We start from the raw sequence: 22,031 nt of genomic DNA, 5'->3' as shown, positions 1-22,031 counted from the left end.
GTGGTTAAACCTCAGGACCCATTGACATTTTCAATTGATACCAGCTAAGTTGGCAGCTCCAGCTTTTTCAGGAAAGTGCTGAGTGATACAGCAGGGAAACAGGCCCTTCAACCCAACAAACCCGTGCTGACCACTCACTCATTTACATAAATCACATTTTATTCTTTCCACACTCGGGTACCAGCCCCAGATACAGTACAGCACAGGAACAGGCCCTTTGGCCCAAACCAAGCAAGCACGAGCATCATTTGCCTGTTCTGACCTGCACCGAAACTACAGGCCGACTTCAGACCGAGGGAGCAGGTGAAAGATCTGGAAGTGGCCTCGAGAAGTTCTTCTCACCTCCAATCTTCAAGGGAGGAGTGGGGGTTGGAGAAAGTTGCACAAAGTTCACCAAACTCGCCCAGTGCCCACCACTGTCAAACAGCGCCTGCTCTTGGTCACGTTTAGCTCAGTGGTGTCCAGAGCGTGCTCCAAGTGAATGCTTTGAGCCCAGCCAGCATGAAGTGTACATAATCCCATACCTCCCTGATCCAAGAGGGGCGGTCGGGGTCAGAACATTCCTGCCCCACCCATCACCATTTCTGCTCTTCCCTCCTCACTGATCCACCCATTACCTGTTCCACCCCCTCCCCTCTTTAAACTACTCGTCTCCCGTCTACTCCTCCAGTGCAGATGAAGGGTCTTGACTGTCCACGTCCCTCCACAGATGCTGCCTGACCTGCTGAGGTCCTCTGAGTGGCCTCCTTCCTCTACAATAGTCTCCGATCTTAGACAGATCTCAGCAGTCCGATTGTGCCCTCAATCACCCTGTCGTGGGCTGAGATGCTTCAAGATCAGGCCCAAGGCCTGGAACCCCTCCCCAAACCTCTCCTTGGGTGCTTCTTGGAACTTACTTCCTTAAATCAAGGATTGGATCACAGCCACATGGCTTCCGTCAGAAGTTCATCAACGTCACACAGATCACAAGTAGCGAGAGCACTGCTGTACCTAGAGCCCTGTAATCAGAGTCTTTGCTCTCACACAACGAGATACCCAACTACAAGCCAAATGTAAAGTGAAGAAACATCAGCCGTTCAGAAGATGGAAGATCAAACTTTATTGTGTAACTACTTGCATACAAAAAAACATATTGCACATCAACCAAAAGAAACAAAATAAAAAAAATAGAAAAACAAAACTAAAGGACAAACAATAGTTTGGGATCTCATACACAAGACAGTTGGAGACAGGAACCCTTCAGCTTAGACGACATCTGGGTTTCCAAGTGTTAAACAACCAGTGTACGAAACAGATCCAAACCAACACCATAGAGCAGGCTCAAACATCCTTCAAACTGTCCAAGATGCACAGTGGGCGAAATAAAAAAAAACTTGGAACACAGAAACAAAATTACTTCATTTGTGGTTCCAACCTTGCCACCCACACTACATGTACGTGAGTGGGAAAGTCGTTGTAACACTGGGCACACCACCCAACTTCAACCTGACTGCTGCTCTCACTGCGAGCAGCTGGTCACTCAGACCACCTCCTGTTGGGTGTGGCACCAACTACAAGGTACACTCACCCCGTCCCCCCACCCTCCCCCCCCCCCCCACCCACCCCAAGGACTCTGGCCCATAGCCAGTGGCTCATTCACCTCAAGCCGACACCATCACATCCCAGCAGGGGCTCTGAGATATCTCGAGAGCCAAGTGGCTACTGATGCTGGATCTGTGGTGTCCCATGTCACAATACCAGAGCCAAGTGCCTCCGTCCTTGGGTCTTTTGTAAGTAGGGTCATGAAGTAATTTGAAAGGAAAACAAAGAATAGTTAAGATTAGGAGCTTCTTTTTGCTGCTTATGATATCTCATGATCACACACACCATCTGTCCATCCTTCCTCCTACAGCATAGTGGGTTACAGTATCAAAAACTGCCGCAGTGCCTCAGTTATACATCCCTACCAAAGAACTCTGGGCTTTAGGTTAGTGTGATGAAAACAACAGCTAGGCTGAGAGTTTGGTTTTTAAATACTGTACAGTGAAAATAAATTAACCTTTTAAATGAAGCTGCTTTGTCCGACCTCTGACCTTCCTGACAATCTCCTTTCTGCCGCTGCTCCTGGAGCCCTTGTCCACGACTCCTCTCTCTCTCCCTCTCTCTCTCCGCACCGTCTCCAGTGTTTCTCCTACATTTCTAACCAGCAATGACCCGACTCACTTTTTTTTTTCCTGTTTTGATTTTCCCCGCAGTTTACATTAGTTGTTCCTTTGATTTACTAATCAGTGCAAGTAATACAGACTGCATCGTTTTATACAGTGTCTCCTTACCAGAAGTGGTTGCATACTCATTTCCTATGTTGCTTTTTTTTAAAAAAAAGTTTTTTTTATTTTGTTTTAAACAGCTTTAAGTAACTGACCTTTTTCTCCACTCTACCAGACTTTTTTCTGATCTATCCATCTTCAGCTTCTATAACCAAACCTCAAGATATATATCAGTCACTGATCTCTGCCATCGAAACTTCGGAAAACAAAACCCCACTTTTCTTTCACACTGTCAGAAGGCACAACATCTTTATTTAAATGTGTTTTTTTTTGTGTGTGTTTTTTTAAATTTCCTCGAACTTTTTAATTAAATCTCAAAAAACAGATACACATATACGTCAGAACACCTCCCCTCAAACCTCCGGCCGGTGCGGAGATAAGGGGAGGGCCAGTGCTGTGTCGAGTCGGGTAGTAAGTAGTATTCAATTTCTATCTTTGGCAAGCTTTGACAAGCACTATTGAATAAACATGATGCAAGCGGGACTGAGATTCACGGGTGGAGGCTGTGGTGTTTTACGAAACACCATTGACCACAGCCTGCTGCTTGATGGTGGGGCCAGCTTGCTCGTGCTCCTGGGAGCTGCCTGGTGTCTTGGTTGCGCTGCCGTTTGGGCTAGTGACAGGGCCATTGGGCACAGCGTCGGGCTCGTCGCTAGGGTCCGTTCGCTCCTGAGGGGGGGGGTCCAAGCACAAACACACAGTGATTGCACATCCCCTCTGCCTGCTTTCCGGCACCTCTCTTCCCAACCAGTGGGCGATGACACCAACACACAGGAGAACAAGAGCTGCCCTCTCCACCCCAACACCGAGTCAGACTTGAATAGCATGGAAACACCTCTGCCCAACCCACCCACACCCACCAAGGTGCCTACCTCAGCTAGTCCCATATGTCCATGTTTGGCCCGTATCCCTCCAAACCTCCCTTATCCATGTACCTGTACAAAAGTCTTTTAAACGTAATTGTATCTGCCTCTGCCACCTCCTCTGGCAGCTCACTCCAGTTACGCACCCGTGTGAAAATGTTGCCCCTCGGGTCCCCTTTAAACCTTCCCCTCTCACCTTAAACCCGTGCCCTCTGGTGTTAGACTCCCCAGCCCTGGGGCACAGACTGACCACTCACCTTACCTAACCCTCATCATTTTATAAACCTCTACAAGTTCACCCCTCAGCCTCCTGCGCTCCAGGGTAAAAACCCCAGCCTGTCCGGTCTCTCCTTCTAGCTCCAACCCTCCAGTCCCCAAACATCCTCGTGAATCTTTTCTGCTCCTTTTCCAGCTTAATGACATCCTGCTTGTAGCCGGGTGACCAGAACTGAGTGTGGTCTCACCACCGGCGGATACAGCTGTAATGTGACATCCCGGCTCCTGTACGCGGTGCCCCGACAGATGCCAGACACCACCCTCACCACCGTCCACCTGTGGTACACACTATTGGAGCCAAGTTAGACTGCTCTCCCACTGCATCTACCAGCAGAGAAGATTTCCAGCTAACTTCAAGGCTCAATATGCTCTGCAATTTTAACCCACTTCAATACTGTCAACTGTTTGGGCAGGCACAGCTGTCTGGGACAAAAAACTATGAGGGTATGGCAGGATCTGTGGAGGCAAAGGGATGGTCGATGTTTCGGGCTGAGAACTTGCATCAGGACTTGACCCACCGAGTTCCTCCAGCCGTTTGTCTGTTGCTGCAGACTCTGGTGTCTCCCCAGTGGCTGGTACTCTGTCACACACCCACGCCCACCATGCTCACTGCCCGCCCACCCCTCTCCCATGCTCCAGGGAGTCAGTTCAGCCACGTGCAGCATCTGCCACTGAGGTCCCTCTTGCACATGCGTATTCGGAATGAGGGCAAGGGTACCTCACCTGAAGGATGCGGAACACTTGCTAACCTGAGGGCAGAAACCACGGGGGGCAGGGGGTGTTGTGGTGAACCACCAAATCCGGGGAGGGAACAGAAGGTCAAAGTGGTGGAAGCTTCAGTAGCTTTCAACAGGGAAGTGATCGAGACGACAGTCTGGGGTGCTTTGGGGTTGGGGGGGCGGAACTGGCAGGAACAGGATGGGCCAGTCAGTCTCGTGCTACATGACTCGATGGTCCAGGCACCGGTCCTCCAGCCCCTTACTGCGTCTTCCACAACACCTGAGGCCACCAGGGCAGGTCACAGTGCTCCCCTGCAGTCAGGACTACAGGCAGCTCACCCAGAGCAAGTCATAGAACAGGACAGCACAGGAGCAGGCCCTTTGGCCCACAATGTCTGTGCCAACCACAATGCCAAGTTAAACTAATCCCTTCTGCCTGACATCCACTCGTCCATCTAACAGCCTCTTAAATGCCACCATCGTGTCTGCTTGCACCACCTCCCCCGGCAGCCTGTCCCAGGCACCCACTGCTGTAAAACAAAATTACCCCACACATCTCCATTAAACTGTCCCCTCTCACCTTAAACCCCTGCCCTTTAGTATTTGGCATTTCTACCCGGGGAAAGCGACCATCTACCCAATCTGCCCGTCAGTTTTATAAACCTCCATCAGGTCTCCCTACAGATGTTTGTCCAACATCTCCTTGTAGCTAATCCTCTAATCCAGGCAGCATCCTGGTGAATCCCTTCTGCACCCTCTCCAAAGCCTCCACATCCTTCCTGTAATTCTGCACACAATTGCAGCCTGACCAAAGTTTTGTACAGCTGCAACGTGACTTCCTGACTCTGACACTCAGTGACCCGACCGATGAAAGCCAGCGTGCTGGACACCTTCACCAACCCATCCTTACCGGTCGCTTCTCTTCCGGCTCTGGCTGGGGGGTTTTCTCTGATCGCTCCTTTTGCGTGATGCGCTGTCGGCTTTGAGACTCGGCGCGGGAAATGTAATCGGCCACTGTAACTGATGTAACAAACACGTAAGGACTGTGGCATCGTCCGTCCCCACCACCAGCACAGACTCTCAGCAGGACTGAAACCACTGTTACTCGAGAGCAGTGGCATGGGGAGAGTCAAAGCCTTTCAAGGCCATGCAGTCTTTACTATAGAGTAACTGGAAAGTTCTTCCATGACAGGAGGGCCAGTAACCACTGCAGAGATGCTTGGCAGAGGAACCAGAGGGGAGAGGTGGATGTTTCTCCGCGATTGCGCTGCATGAGAGGGCAGTGGGAGCAGATTCAACAGGAAGTTGTAGAAAAGAACCGGAGCAATAATTGAGGGGAATTTTATGTCGTCGTGGAGAACTAGCAGTGGTACGGACTCATACAAGTCCGACTCTGCAGCTGAGGCGAGCCACTGCATGTACCACTGGAGGGAGACAAAGCTTCCTGCCACATACCACACCTCTGCCACCATCAGCGATCTCACCTGGTTGCCTGTCTCTGCTCAGTGAACTGTCCAGTCTGCTACCACGGTTGCGACGTCTTCGGCTCCTGTTACGTCGCGGGAGTCTCCCCTCGATCTCATCTTGGGGATTGTAGGGAGGAAAAAGCAGCAATGACTTTACTTCACTCCAGATTTGCCCTTTGCTCAGTTACCCCAAAGCCCATCATTTCATTACACAAGGGGGAACTAAACAATTTCCACCTGGCCTCTTTTCTCAAAGCTGGTAAGTTAACAATGCAGGTATAAGCAGCATTTAAGGAAATATTACATTGGTTTTTTTGTTGTAAAGTGATCAGAGAACTTGGAGTACTCTGGCCAGTTTTGGTCTGTTTCCATGGAGTCAGTACAGGCAGATACACCAGACTAAGGCTAATTCCTCAGAAGGATGAGGAGATCTCAATCACTGAATTAGTTACAAAGTACTGACAAAACAATGCCCTCAACGTCCCTAGGAGAGAAGGATACTTTTCATTAATGCAATATAACACCCATGAATTGGAAAATGCTGTCTGAACGACCAGTGGCAGCAGATTCAACGGGTACTTTCAAACAGAAAATGAGATTTTGAAAATCGTCCAGAGCCAGGAATTGGGATTTTCAGGGCTGCCACAGGCACAGCAGAGCAACAGGCAGCCTCCTTCTCATCTGAGGCACTGCCCTAAGGCAACATCCAAAGATCCCCACCATTCGGGCTGTGCCATCTTCTCGCAGCTCCCATCGGGCAGGAGGTACAGAAGCCTTGTCCCCACACCACCAGGTTCAGAAACAACTACTTCCCTTCAACCATTTGGTTCTTAAACCAACCAGCACAACCCTAATCACTACAGTTTAGGAACACTATGACCACTTTGCACTAAAATGGACTTTGTTTTTTCTAATTGTTCTTTCTTGTAAATAATTAGTTTAATTTATGTTTTTATTGTGAATGCTGCTGACATGATGCTGTGTGCCTGTGATGCTGCTGCAAGTAAGTTTTTCTTCGTACCTATGCACACAACAATGAACTCAACTTTGACTTCAGGCTTCTACTGATGCAGAATTCTCACCAACAGGCTCCCCCCGCCGCCACCCTCCACCAGCAGCCCATCACCTACCCACACCATTCTCGTTGATGGACGCACTATCAGACTCCACTACACCGTCCATCATGGTGGCATCGTCGTCAGTGCGCCTTCTGCGGGACCGGCGGCGCCTGCTCGTGTTGGCATGGGACTCGCTGGCATCCGTGTCCCCCGTTTGATCCGTTTCCGCGTTCTCCAGCAGGCTGTAGGGGTTACTGTCTGGGTCTTTGAGCACTAGGGTGTGATCAGACAACCAATTACCAGCAAGAACAATACTCAGGCAAACAGAAAATTGGTCAAGGATTTATCGTTAAGCAGCACTGTCCAACCTGGGATGTAAAGGCCAAAATCTCAGCTCAATAACCTGCCAGCACAAATGGTCATTACTCTCCTGACGGAAACACCAGTACACAGGGCATTGGTGGCTGAGGGAAGACCAGGTAGAAGTTTATAAAATTATGAGAGGCATAGATAGAGTGGACAATCAGAGACATTTCTACCCTGGAAAAAAGACAAGTAGTAGAGAACATAGCTTCAAGGTGAGGGGGAGGGTGGGGGAGTTTAAAAAGGAGATGTGGGGTAAGGTTTTTTTAAAACAACCACAGAGCGGTGGGTGTCTGGAACAGGCTGCCGGGGAGGTGGTGCAAGCAGATACGATAGTGGCATTTAAGAGGGTTTTAGACAGACATGAATATGCAGGGAATGGGAGGCAGAAGAGATTTAGTTTAAGTCAGCATCATGTTCGATGCAGACATCATGGGCCTAAGGGCCTGTTCCTGTGCTGTTCTACATACTCAAACATCAAATCCATCCACGATGCCCCAGTCTCCTGTTCAACTGATCAAAGGCCACCTCAGGCTTCCTTTCATGACCTGGATAATCTGCACACCTGGATCTCCACTCATGGGCTCTGGCCTCCAGCTGCCACCACTTCTGTCCACCACAAACAAAACCAGGATCAGCAGCCTGTAACTCAGGCTGATACACTCACAGCACCTCCATGGAGGTGGTCTTTCAGATGAGAAATGAAACTGAGGATCTGACGCCAATAAAGATTCCCCAGTGTTACTTTGATGAGTAGCATGGGAAGATCGTCTACTCATTTACCATTCAACTAAGAGCAGTTGGTGGTCATCACTGGAAGCTCTGAAGGTCATCAGCTTGAAACACAGACCTTCTCCCTGCACAGACGCTGCCTGACCTGCTGAGTGTTTCCAGCATTTCATTTTTATTTCCGATTTCCAGCATCTACAGTTTCCTGATTTTCAACTGACTGCCACTGTCTGTGGGAAGCAGAGCTTGGAACTTTTACCGGCTTCCTACATTGCAAGCAGACACACTTTGAGGATGCTTCTTTGGCCACAGGGAATTTTGTGATACCTTGTTGCTGGAGAAATACAAGTTCTTCTAATTTCTTCTCCCACCTCAAACATTCTCCCTCCCACCAAGTCTACCACCTACTTGCAAGGATTGAAAGACCGTGTATTAAAAGGAACTGCAAATTCTTGCTGAGAACGGCGGGGCTGCTATTTGCAACAGATGCAGATTTCATTCAAAGTGACCAACCTGACAAGATGAACAAACACAAGTGACTGCAAGAATGAACTACAGTTCTAGAATCAGGCCCTTCAGCCCACCATCCAATGCTGACCATCGGGGACCCATCTGCACTCACCCCATTTACCAGCACTTGGTGCAGGGTTCTCTATACCTTGCCAATTCAAGTGCTTGCCCAGGTACTCGAGTCTCTCCCTCCACCACTCACTCAGGCAGTGTGTTCCAGATCCCAAACTCCCTCGAGTTAAAAGAACTCCTCAGATCCCCTCTAAACCCCTCACTCCTTACCCTGAACCCACGTCCTCTGATTAAACTACAGGCAATTTGACACCCTCTGGTGGTTTCAATTATGGACACTCATCAGATTTGAAAATATGAAGGGCATATAGCGGTGGGTCTGATAGTAGCGGAGGCAGAATAATTGGAAAGGAACTCCCATAATAAAGATGGGGAAATGTGGATCCAAAAAGGTGGATGGAAGATGTGGGGAAATTCTCATGAAAAAGATGCAGTGATTATGATCTGGAAGTCAGCAGCTGGATGGTGGAAGCGTTTTCAAAAGCAAACAGGATAAGCACGAGAGGGAAAAGCAGGGGAATGGATCCCAGTGACGACCTCCTGTGCCACAGTAATTTACATTAAGAGGCAGAAGTGCCTTTGAACAGCTTGGACCCCAGTGGAATAAAATGTAGGAACACGAGGATGAGCCCCAGAATCTCATACATTTCAATAAAACCATGTCTTGTTGTAATAAACTCCTGCCTGACAAGTGTTCAGGTTGAAACACAAGAACCCAGAGCTACAGCTTTGGGGGAGGGGAGGGAGGGGTAAGCTGAAGTTACCTGCGCTGATAGAGGACGTCCCCCCTCGTCCTGCACCGCGACCTCTTGCGTTAGGGGCACCCCCTCGCCCACGGCCTCCGGCTGGTCTCCTGCGGTTGGTATCCGAGCCCTGCCTGCGCTCCCGCTCTTCCTCGGCCTGGCCAAGTGACCAATCACTCGGATCATCCCTGCGCTCGGATTCAGTCTCAGAAGCATTGGAGAAATCGGAGTTGTTATCTGCAGCAAGGAAAACTCAGACATTAGGGAAGAGTGTCCTGTTGTGACGGTAACTTGGGCGAGTACGGAATCGGGGTATTTATCCCATGGCTGGCACATCTGCACCGGGCTGGTCAGGGTAGGCAAGGGTCGTATACAAGCCATCTGATCAATGAAGAATCTGTACACCAAGTCTCCAATTACTTGGGGCGAAGTCTCGCTCCCTGACCCAAGGCTTATTTATTGGTTTATTACTGCCACACGTACCGAGAGACAGTGGAAAGCTTTGTGTGCCATCCATACACAAGTATACTGAGATAGTAAGAAAGGAGAACAGAGTGCAGAATATAGTGTTGCAGTTAGAGAAAGTGCAGTGCAGGTAGACAAGTGCAAGGGCTGTGGTGAGGTAGATTAGGAGGTCAAGAGTTCATCTTTAGCATACGAGAGGTCCATTCAAGAGTCTGATAACAGTGGGATAGAAGCTATCCACGAGTCTGGTGGATTGCGCTCTCAGGCTTTTGTATCTTCAGCTCGATGGGAGGGGGGAGAAGAGGGAATGTCCAGGGTGGGAGGGGTCCTTGATTATATTGGCAGCTTTCCCGAGGAAGCGGGAAGTGTAGACGGAGCCAGTGGAAGGGAGGTTGGTTTGTGTGATGGACTGTGCTGAAATGCCCTGACTACGTGGGTCGGTTGGGTGTTGTGATTAAATGCTTGGCTTCCAGTCCACTCATGTACAGGTCAGTACTTTATCCAAGACAGGATTGTTTGCTTATTCCCAGTGTGGGAACAGAATGTTTAAAGTTGTTAGATATACATGGCTGGAGTAACTCTAGGAAAAGTTATAAGTACTCAGGCTGTTTGTGGTAGATTTAAATTTTTTTTTAAAAATCTGGAATTCACTTGGGGTCTGCTCAAACTTCTCAAGTGCAAGCAATGGAATTCAGAGTTGCATCTTGCCTTCTGCTTCCAGTGTCAGTGAGACTCTGTGGGTGGCACTCACAAGCCCAGAGGCAGGCCAAGTTCACGGGGCTTTGAATGTGTAAGCCAGGCCAACATGCCACTTCGGTTTCTGTGTAGCATCTTAACAATGAAATGTCTTCATCCACATCAGCTGTAAGTCAACGTGTGTCACAGCTGCACTAAACATTGGAACAGCTCAAAAAGCACGGCCAAAGTTTTAAGGTACATCTTATAGGAGAGCGAGAATCGGGGGAGGTGGTGGTGGGGCATTATTTCTAGAATCTGAAGGCACAGCCACAAATGGCGCAGCAAGGAATTCACAAGGACAAAGGAATACCCGCGACAAACAATTTATCAAGGTTGAAGTTGACAGCAAAGAGGCAAATGATAAAAATCAGCAAGCTGGAGGACACGAACCTCGCCGGCCACGTCCCCGGCCACTGTAGGAGCGCGAGCTGTGCATGGAGGAAGCAGTGCTGTCATCTGTGGCGTAGCCACGCTCCTTGTCTGCACGGCTAGACAAGGGACGGTACCCCACACCGATCTGTCGGAGCTGCTCGTCAATCTGTAGCCTCTCCAACCGCAGCTGTTCCACCTCCTGGTTTTTGGGGGTGGGGGGGAAAGAAGAGATCAACCAATTAGCTTAACCACACAGTCCCACAATTTGCCCCCTTTTCCTTAAAGCAAGGTATCACGGCTCTTACTGCTCTTCACTGGCAACCAAACATCCCTTCTGCAGACACAGCACAGAACCCACTCATCTCATCCCTACTTTGACCTGTCAGAGCAGAAAACAGAAACACCAAAGCCTTTGATCTCAGTTCCCTAAGCACTGTAGACCATCAAATGCTTTTGGAAGTCAGTCTACATGGGCTCCCACAAATGAACAATAAAAACATGTAGAGTATCAGCACTTAATTGTATAACAATATTGACTGCAAGTTACTTTGGCAGTGAGGGAGAGAACACTCCCCTGCTGTCCTTCAAACAGCACCCACTGAAGATCAGGTGAAGAGTGCCAGCAGTTTTCTGACCTACATCATCCAAGGCTTTATGCCTCAGTGATCAAGTGGCTGAACACGCTGGACTGAAACAGTTCTCTGCAGTTTTGGAACGACACAGTGACAGTAACCCCACTGCAGTCAGTCACTGGTGAGGACACACTCTGGAACATCCCATGCAAGCTGATGGTCCAACAATGCAGCAAGTTGCACAAGGTTATAGAACACAACAGCACTGGACAGGCCATTCAGCCCATGTTGTGCCAATCCTGATGCCAATTTACACCTAATATCCTTCTGTTGTGGATCATCCATATCCCTCTATTCCCTTTATATTCATGAGTCTATCAGCTCTCCCCTCAGCCTCTGATGCTCTAGGAAGAACAACCCAAGTTTGTCCAACCTTTCCTTGTAGTTCATACCCTCTAATCCAGGCAGCATCCTGGTGAACCTCTCCTGCACTCTCTCCAGTCTCCACATCCTGTAATGGGGCGACCAGAACTGCACACAATACTCCAAGTGCGGTCTGACTAAAGTTTTATACAGCTGCAGCAGGACTTCCTTACTCTTGTACTCAACACCCCTACCGATGAAGGCAAACAGGCCACACACCTCCTTTACCACCTTATCCACTTGCTTATTAAACCGGTTGGGCAGGTGAGGCTGTTGCTTAAAGGGATGGGCTGTAGGGGGCACTGCAACCATGGTCCTCCAGAGGAAGGCTGTGGTGACCCAACTCAGTGTTGTTCAAGTGGTGATAGTGAGCAGTGGGCAAACTCTGCCCAATAGGTCCACAGATGAGAGATGCTGTTGTAACATGGACCTCGACGGTATGGCTTCTCTCAGGTGTGGAGCACCATACACAGAGGTCCGGCACTTTACAGGTACCATGAAAACTGATCACTGATATTCCAGGTTTACAGCTGCTGTTCCAGAGACAGTCAGGATCACTAAACAAATGGCACTATTCCTACCCAGTAAAATTAAGCCTCACTTTTCCCCAGTGTTGGAGGGAAGGAGAAACAAATTACTTAGGGACCAATGAGAGCACACCACCAGATGTGCAGTCAGACAGATTCATAAATCTTCCAATGAAGCTTCTAATTTTAAAAACAGATTGAACACCACAAATGCCCCACTTCACTCAGACTGCAGATGGTCCTATGCACCGGCAGCTCTCTCCACACCATGGACAAGCCCCAGCTCCTGAAATTTATTCATTCCTGGTATCTGGGCAGCTCTGGCAGGACAGCTTTTATTGCCCATCCCCGAGTCTGAGCTGGTGGTGAAGTCACTTGCTGAACTGCAGCAGCCCTGAAGGTGCTCCCATCGCACTGCTCCGGTTGGACATTCCAGGATACAGACACAGGGATGCAGGAGTGCCGATGTATTTCCAAGTCAGGATAAAGTGTGATGAGGAGGGGAACCTGCAAGTAGTGATGTTCCCAGGTGCCAGCTGCCCCTTGTTCTCCTCTGTGGAGGAGGAGAAACCCAAGTAACAGTGCTTTTCTTGGAAGATACACAGTGCAGCCTCCGTACGCTGCTAGAGGGAGCGAATGTTTCAGGGGGTGAGTGTGGTGCCAATCAAGCAGGCTGTTTTGTCCCACATGGAGCAAACAAGCTGCCGGAGGAACTCAGCAGGTCAGGCAGCATCTGTGGAGACAGAGGGAGAGTTGACATTTCAGGTTGAGACCCTAGTTCTAATGCAGCTTGTTTTTTCTGCTCCAGATCCTGGAATCTGCAGTTTCTGGTGTCTCCAAAATCCTGCATGGTGTTGGGCTTCAGGTATTGTTGGCATCCAGGCAGGTGAAGAGAATTCTATCATACTCCAGACTTACCTTGTAGATGGGAGAAAGGCTGCAGGATCCCCAGTGTCTGACCTGCTCTTGTAACTACAGCACGTGGCTGGTCTGGTTGTTAGTGACCTCCAAGTGTTGGTGTTGGGGGCTTGGCAATGGTAATACCACTGAACGAAAGGTGATCGGTGCTAGAGACGTCATTGCCTGGCACTTTAGTGGTGTGAATGTCACATCAGCCCATGCCTGAACATTGGCCAAGTCTCACTGCAAACAGGTGTGGGCTGATTTATTTGCTGATGAGTTGTGAACAGTTGGACATTGCACAATCAGTAAATCCCCACATCTACCTTCTGATGGAAGGGAGGTCATTGATGAAGTTGCTGAAGATGGTTGGGCCCAGGACACTGCCCTGAGGAACTCCTGCAGTGATGTTCTGGGGCTGGGATGACTGACCAACAACCACAGCCATCGTCCTTTGTGTGAGGCCCGAATCCAGCCACTGGAGTGTTTTCCCCTTTGCTTCCCATTAACCAGTTTTACCAGAGCTCCTTGATGCCACACTCAAATACTGCCTGGATATCAAGGGCAATCACTCCTCATCTTTGGAATTCAGTTCTTTGGGCACATTTGGACCAAGGTTGTGAAGCGGCCTGGAGCAGAGGTGCCCTGGCAAAACCCGGAGGATCCTGGTAAATACATCAACGACAGTTGCCACCACTTTGCCGATGACCATGGTAAAGACAAGAGTTTGAATCTGATCCAGAGGCATGCTCTCCAGATGTTGTGGGAGTTGGAGTGATCAGAAACATGGTGACACAATTCTTCCTCTGTTCGCTCCACTGACACCCCAATCCCCAGCTGAACCAGGAATTCCAAGGACCACAAGAGATCTGCACATAGGAGAGAACAAGGCTGGGATCTAGTGAGAACTAGAGATCAGGGCTGGAAAGTGGATGAATGGTTCATTGTCAGGGTATGCCCACCATAGTCTGAGGCTGAAGACTCGGGTCAGTTAGCATCTCAATGTTAAGCTTTGGGTTGAATCCCTCCCCTCTGCCCCCCCTCAGGCTCTCAGAATGGACCATGGGTAGAGCTCATCCCACAGACAACCCCATCAAGAAAATAAAATCTATGGTTTGTGCAAAGCAAAATTTCACTAATATTGTGTTTTGCATGGTGGTGAATCTCTGGAATTCTCTTCCCCAGAGGGTTGTAGAGGTTGAATAATTTGAAGTACTTAAGATGGAGGTAGATGAATTTTGGAAAGATCAGGGAACCGAGGACAATGGGGAAAAACAGGTACAGAAGAGGAACCAAGGACTGGGGTGGATCAGCCACCATCATTGAATGGTGGGCAGGCTTGAGGGGCCGAGTGGCCTACTCCTATTTCCTTGTGCACAGCAAGATTGCACACTGCTCCACTGGCCACATTTCAGAGTGTAACTGTGTGTAGTTCCCTGCGATCTTGTGATGCGTGCTGTAGAATCGAAAGTTGACTAGGGCCCATGACGTGAAGAACATGAAGCCGGTCGGCATGGCACCAGATTAAAGCACAAGCAAACTTTGCTGATGAAACGTAATCCCAGAATTTACAGGTGCAAGCCACTTGCTCAAACCACCATGCAGGGAAGGAGACCAGAGACAGAGCTGTCAGCAGATGCTGACCTACAAGAGCAGCTGAACATTTAAAAAAACTCTCAGTCTTACAGGCAGCGACAGAAGGCTGCATGCCTGTGGTTCGCTATCATTAGGAGGGTGGGGTGAAGATGTGGCTTCCCAGTGGAGCAGCACAAAGCAGCGCACTCTCCCACAGGGCTTGCCCAGAATCAGACACTTTACCTCCGCTGGGAGCACAGCCAGGGGTCATGACATCAAGTTGAATTTAGACACACAAGTGATGAGCTTGGAAAAATCCATTCCTGGGGTAAGCAAATGCCAGTAATTAAATTAACACATGTCACAAGAGACATGCATGTGGAGTGGAAGGCTGTACCTTGTGACATGCCCCCACCAATACAAGATCAATAAACACACTTTTAGCCTCCAGTACACAGGCTGATCCTCTTGAACCTGCTGGGAATCCACACCACTCAATCTCACTGCAGTGATATTGCAGGCTGTGGCTTGGAGTTGTGCTATACGACTAACCAGCACCAACAGCTCACCAGAATCACACTCGCAGTTACATATGGCATTCTATCCAGTGTGGGGTAAATTCATACACAAAAGGCCATTCAGCCCACTGTTCTTTGAAAGAACTATTATCCCCTCCCTGCTTCCCCTTTTCTAAGAGATCAATACCCTTTCAGAAGTTGTGCTCAGTCTTCACCACCTCTGTTCTTTCACAGGCCGTTTCCTTCTGTTAAGGTTTAACTGCCACACGTTATAGTCACCATAATTATAACAAATACGTGCGCACTTTGATGCGAGCGCGCACTCGTTCTTTGTGATTAAGTGGCAGAAATTGCCTTTGGTTTACCTCAGTGCTGTGGGCCCCAAATGGTGGCATCATCACATCCCAAAGGCAACCGCTCTCAATGCGTCGGTCCCTCTCCTGCTCTTCCTCCACCCCCCACTCCCCTGGCCCCACAGGGTGAAATCAGCACACGGCTGATGTTACAATTACCGTCAGGTACGACAGGTGATATTCCAGGAGCACTTGTGCATTGACGAGATTCTCCTTGGTGCCAACGAACGTGAATGGAACCATCCCCTGCAAAAAGAGGGACACACAAACAGATGACCTGCTGCCTCTCACTTTGGGTGGGGGAGCGGGAATTGTGTGTGCTGACAGCTGTGACCACAACCCAAAGAACGTCTGGCTCAGGGTGCCTTTCTGCTGGACTGACTTCCAACCTTGCTGCGGTCTCAGTGGAACACGGGGCAGGCAGTTAGGATAGATCCATCCCAGTAGCACACTCGTGCTGGATGAAGGGCATTGAGACGATAGGATGTTGGATCTGCTTCTGTGGCTGGAAGGGAACACCCAACATGCTCACAGTAGTCATGCCAGCTTTGTGAACCTGGCATTAGTTGGCTCCCTCATTGCCCACACTAGGGAGAACTCCAAGGTGAAGCATAATCAAAACCCAAGTGATTGTCACCGAGGAAGTGACCCTCAACAAGCAGCAGACTAACACTGCTTTATCGTAACTTCACTGAATCCCGTTAGACTCAAGGTACTCACCTCCTCCCTGGGTAGCTTCTTATCATTGTCTCCTTCAATTCGAACCCTGACCACACCGGACTTGTCCACAATCTCCTGAATCACTTTCCCATTCTTGCCGATAACTTTGCCTGCATTGCGGACAGCACAGATAGACACGAATGACTAACTAGCTAGGAGACATCCAAGTCATCAGGTCAAGTAGAACAGAAACAGGACCTTCAGTCACTGAGTCCACACCAACCATCAAACACTAATGCCATTTTATTCTCCCCACATTCCCATCAACTCCCTCAGATTCTACTCTTCACCTGCACAGTATGACCAATGTACAGTGGCCAACCCGCATGTCTTTGGGATGTGGGAGGGAACCAGAGCCCCCGGGAGAAACCCACATGGTCACAGGGAGAATGAGCAAATTCCACACAGACAGCAACAGGAGGTCAGGATCAAACCTGGGTCACTGGAGCTCCACTGTGCTTTCCTCTTAAATCCAGTGTTTAGAACCATCTGATGTCCCAGAACAGAGGCCAAAGTACATTTTGATATTCTTCAAAGCCACTCCAGTGCATAGTGCCTGGACTTATTCATTTTTCAGGATCTGGGCATTGAGGCAACTCCAGTATTCATTGGCCCATCACCATTGGCCTTGGAGCGAGCAGTTCGAGTCAAGCCCATAGTTGGGTCTAGAAGCACAGGTAGAGACCAAGTAGAAAGTCTCCTCCAGAACCAGATGGGTTTTCCAGTAATTGTGGGCGTTACTAATGATTATACTTTAAATTCCTCCTTATTAAACAAATTAAAATCCACAGCTACTGTAGTAGGATTTGAACTCTGTTCCCTGGGTTGTTTGCTCACTGTTCTGGACTACTTGCTTGTACATCTAACTGCTGCACCACCACCACTTTTGACTTGATAGACATTCAGCTGCAGACACCAAGTATCAACTTGGTTGTAGCTTCACTCCTGCAGTCAGGAGAAGCCCCCACCAAAGGCAAACAAATGCATTACAGGTAGGACCTGGTGCAGACCAAGTCCATGGAAAACCTGTGGCAGATGAACTGTCTGAGGAACAGCAAGCTCATCCATCTCAGACCCAAGGATGACAGAACCTTCTAAGCTGGAAGATGAGAAGCAGAGGGGGCCCCAGTGATCACAAAGTTACTGGCCTTCAAGGGGGCTGGAATACAAAGGCCTTGAAGTTGCACTTCAGTTAGGGGCCTGGATGGGCCATGTGTGGGGCATTAACCCTGGGCACTGCACAGAGGGGCAAAGTGAAGATTCATCTGAAGGCTTACACTGAGGATGGGGATAAAAGTTTGGTTATTTCCTCATATGTGTACAAGTTTAAACAGGTGAACTAACTGAAGATTAGGGAGGGATGGACAGAAACTACATCCTCTGATTGGGGTGGAAGTGAGTTCAAGGTTGGTTAAAGGCAATTCCAGAACAAGGGCGTAGAAACAAAGCTAGAGCCAGATCCTTCAGAGGTGATGTCAAAGTGTTCCTTCATTCAAAGGACATTGGAAACCTGGAACTATCCCTCAAAATGCTGCCGAGAGAGGGGGTCCATTGGAAATTTCAAACCAAAGTTGGAACATGTTATATGATGCCAAATGTCAGAAGCATTAGGGGTCATATAACCAAGACTGGCAAATAGAGACCATCTCGAAATTGAACAGACAGTTCGAGCCAAATGATAGATCCTGGGCTCCAAAATTCACCTCATGTGTGTTGGAATGGAAGGCAGGTCGGGAAAACAGGAGGGGGAGAATTCATTTTCACTGCACCTCCTTGACAAAAGACAAACCCTCCATCTAGTTGATAAGATGCTACCAATTACAGATGGAGCCAGTGACTTTGAACAGCACTCACCAACCAGGCTGCGTGGCACTTGGACAGAGTTTTCAGAGAATTCTAGGTAGCCTCTAGCCTGTTTCACTGCTTCTGGTGTCTGGGGGGGAAGAAAGGGAAATAATTGAAGCATTTTCCAGGTTGGTTATACCACACTGCTTGTACAAGTGTTAATCCAACTACTACAATAGCCAATCTTCTCCCAGTTTTGTAGAGTTGCCATCAGGAATCAGCTTACACTGTAGGTACAAAACAGTATTAGAACACAGCAACAGTCTGTTAGAGGAACTCAGTGGGTCGAGCAGCATCTGGAGGAGGAAAGGAATTGTTGGTGCTTCTGGTCAAAACCCTACACCAGTCCTGGGAACAGGGACGGTGGAGGTTCCAGGGCAAGGAAACATCACAAGTCCCTCATTTTCAGATTCCTTCTTGTGGGTGTCACTGGACAATGATCAGGAGCAGGGTTTCCAGCCCAAATCTTTTCTGCTTCCCAGTATAGGAGCAGTCAACAGAGGCAGAGTGATACCAGACATGAAATGCTCTGATCAGGAGATTCTCAGTGGATCACTCTTCTGCAAGGGGTTTGACCCAGGCAAGATTTTTCTCTTTAAATGATTGACTTTGACCCAATAGACATTTCCAATAATAGGGAGCTCCAAATCAACTAGGGATCCTAAACACAAGATTGCCACTGGTAAACCCATTAGGGAATTCAGGAGGAATCCACAAGGTGTTGACATGTGGAACCCGTTCCTACGGGGGAGAATGAGGTGACTAGCAGGTACACTTATGGGGAAGCTAGATAAACGCAAGGAATAATGATAGAGGTTAAAGGTGGGAGGCAGCTAGTAGAGAAGCAAGGGCTGAACAGTCCGAGGTCTAACTGTAACCTATGGAATAACTCCCATCAGTTAATGCCACAGATCGCAGCTTTGGAATTTTGTTAATAAAAGACCAATAGTAACTAGCAATTCTAATCTTATGTTACAGAGTAAAGCACAAACCTTACAAGTGACTAGATAACAGATGCAGGCACTCTGCTGACTCACCTCTCCATATATTCGGAACGTGCAAGTGTCTTCGTCGAGTTCTATTGCTGTGACCCCAGGAACCTTCCTGGCCTGCTGAATGTTGGCACCATGCGTTCCGATGGCAAGCCCCATCAGATCCTCTCGGACACTGAACTCCTCTTGGAATGCAGCTGCTAGCTGCTTAGTGGTCTGCGGGTAGTGAGAGCGAGAAGTTGCTTATCTTGTAGCAAACACTTGACTCAATGGCAGGTTAGTCAAGCTCCAAACTGCCCTCTGGAGCCGTATTAAGTGGATCTTGAAACTTGGCAATTAAGTATGAAGCCCAAGCAACTCAAACCCCACGTGTCCATTTCTCATTCATTGAATAAGTTTGAATTTATGGGTCCATGTGTTTGGAAAAGGTTTTCAAAGGGACGGGGAGCACATTTGCTTACTGGTGAACAAATCTTTAAATCAGAATTCCAAGAGCCATTAGCACTGTGTGGCCAGCTGAGAATTGGGCTTTAACCTGACCCGTACTTATCCCCAGCATGAACACCAGGTTATAAAAGGACTTGGATAAAGAGCCTACTATCCTCGTCTTCCCCTTCCCCCTCCCACCCCCATTTGTTTTCACCAGTATCAATCACAGGTATCAGTGGGTAACAGCCCTGTAGCTCTCCATTTGGTCAGACATACAGCACAGAAACAGATCCTTCAACCACCCACCTGCATTAATTCCAGTTTATTCTCCCCACATACCCATCAACTCCCCCCCCCCCCCAAATTTAACCCCTCACCTGCACAGTAGGGGAAGTTCACAGCAGCTAACTAACCACTGAGGCACACGTCTTTGGGATGTGGGAGGAAACAGAGAACATGCAAACTACACAGACAGTGCCAGATGTCGGGATCAAACCCAGGTCTCTGGAACTGACGCAGCAGCTCTATCCACGGCACCATTGAGCAATCAAATTACTCAAAAAACAGGAGCCAAATGTTATGTTCTTATGGCCAAATGAAGAACCACCTAAGGGAGATGAAGGCAGAGGCTTTGGTAGAAATGCAGGATTGGTGTTCACCTTGCCTTGAACAGTCAGGCAGTCAGAACAGCTGCAGTCGTCACCAAGTGTCACAGGAGACTCCAGGACGAGACCTGGAGACAAGCCAGGAAGTAGCGTGCACCACCTGGCAAGCGGACCGATAACCGTCAGGGGAAGGTTTGCAGTGCATGCCTCAGGCTGGTCTCCCACACCAGTGTGGAAAGCTGATGTCACTTTTCAGCTCCCAAAACACAGGCACCTTTCTAAAACCCACCTTTGTCAAAGCTCCAGGCAGTTCGGTGTCAGGCAAGGCTCGTGTGAAACGTGGCCAAGACACACGTAGTCATGGTGCTTTACCAATATAAACAACTTGTGGCAGCCCAGTTCCACCCTTTTCCAGAGAGGGGTGTGAATTTGGTCTCAAGGCTACCAGTCCCAAGCATCAGAAACGTCAGACTGCACACACTGCTCCAGCTCGTCTCCTCACCTCAAGGTGTTTAGTGGCCTCCTCATTTCGGGACATCAGCATCAGTTTGGTACGAATACTGCGGAAATGCATGTCACTCAGCAAGCCCGCACGCTTCACAGTTGACTCGTTTATGGACTGCAAGAGATCAGCAAGAGACTTAGTTTCCCTGTTTGCTGGCCCAGAGCTCCATAATGGGGCACAAGAATACAAAAGTAGCAGCAAATAAAGACACAAGCCCAAAGCTTAGCTCCCATCTATCCTGTACTTCAGTGCTCCTAACCTCAGTTTCATCAGCGTCAAATCACCAAGACCTCCATGTTCACAGTTACCAATAAAGCTCAGAAGAAACAGTAAATGCTGGAAACACTCACTCAACAGGACAGGCAGCCTCTGCGGAGGAAGTCAAGGGACAACATTCCAGGTCATTGACCTTCAGTCCCTTTCCACAGATGCTGCTCAACCTGCTGAGTCTTTCCAGAATTTTCTGTTCAGAGTTCCAGCATCTGGAGTGTTTATTTTGTTTTCCACTAAAGATTCTATTGCAACTATTTACACCTCCCCTGGGCCCATCTTTTCTCTTTATAAAGCAAAGTGCTACAGGTACTAGGTTCTGCAATTAAAATTCAGAAGACAACCTTTTATTGGAGTTTGCAGATGTGAAATATTGCCGTCTCTATAACTGTCTGCCTGCAGAGGACTTGCAGCATTGTTTTTCTTTACCTGTCCCATTAGCAACCCAGCCCTGCATTTACTCACCCCTGGCCTCCACCTCCTTTCTCGACCCCCAGCTCTACAACTTAAGATCATTGAGCCATTACCCTCCTTGTGCAATGCTGACAGAAGGTCATCAAACTGAAACTTCAACCGTTTATCTCTACAAAACCAACTGGCCATACTGCAGCCTTTTTGAATTTTATTTCCATTCCGACGCCCACAGGATTCTGTGGGGCCGACTCCAGTTAAGTAGATTGACAGATAATCTACTAGGCCTCTGCTGCTCTTCAACAAGACATCTGAGGTCATGCTGCACAATCCTTCTAAAAAAGGGCCAGGATGTGTACAGTACAAAGCACAACACTCAGTCATTTAAAGCCCAAAGCTGACAGATTCTCCTGGTGTGGAAGATCCTCACCCCAGGGATATACAAGCACATTTGTAAGGTTGCCATTCTTCACCCTGCATTCTTTAGAAACTTAAACAATTCTGACAACTTCCTTGCACTTTACTAGAAAATTAGTTCCCTTATTTTCAGTAAATTCTCTCCTTTCCATTCCAAAAGGGAATTCTTTGTTGGAATACAAGGAGTAGGTACTGTCTGCAACTTGACTGAGCCTGGCCTTCATGTGCTTCAGCACAAGAAATGGAACTCTCTACATGGGGCTAATGACAAAGGTCCCGAGAATAATTC

At 48.6% G+C, this 22,031-nt stretch overlaps 1 protein-coding gene across 3 annotated transcripts in view; it reads right to left on the bottom strand.

Annotated features, from left to right (window-relative positions):
* Positions 1-1,091: 1,091 nt before the first annotated feature.
* The window catches only part of LOC127586555 (RNA-binding protein FXR1-like), a 65,192-nt gene continuing 44,252 nt past the window's right edge, over positions 1,092-22,031 (bottom strand). For 2 of the 3 annotated variants that reach the window (XM_052044598.1, XM_052044600.1), the window contains 11 exons: positions 20,642-20,758; positions 19,151-19,321; positions 18,123-18,201; positions 16,269-16,378; positions 15,708-15,794; positions 10,699-10,879; positions 9,127-9,342; positions 6,761-6,961; positions 5,649-5,747; positions 5,075-5,184; positions 1,092-2,975 (listed from right to left, as the gene is read on the bottom strand). In XM_052044598.1, coding sequence (XP_051900558.1) covers positions 2,820-2,975; positions 5,075-5,184; positions 5,649-5,747; positions 6,761-6,961; positions 9,127-9,342; positions 10,699-10,879; positions 15,708-15,794; positions 16,269-16,378; positions 18,123-18,201; positions 19,151-19,321; positions 20,642-20,758 — 1,527 coding nt within the window. In that variant the 3' untranslated portion in view covers positions 1,092-2,819. The remainder of the gene's footprint in view (positions 2,976-5,074; positions 5,185-5,648; positions 5,748-6,760; positions 6,962-9,126; positions 9,343-10,698; positions 10,880-15,707; positions 15,795-16,268; positions 16,379-18,122; positions 18,202-19,150; positions 19,322-20,641; positions 20,759-22,031) is intronic. The other variant, XM_052044599.1, reaches the window with a different exon arrangement.

This window comes from Pristis pectinata, chromosome 37 (genome assembly GCF_009764475.1).
Source record: "Pristis pectinata isolate sPriPec2 chromosome 37, sPriPec2.1.pri, whole genome shotgun sequence".
Taxonomy (NCBI): Eukaryota; Metazoa; Chordata; class Chondrichthyes; order Rhinopristiformes; family Pristidae; genus Pristis; species Pristis pectinata.
This window is presented reverse-complemented; position numbering and strand designations above follow the sequence as displayed.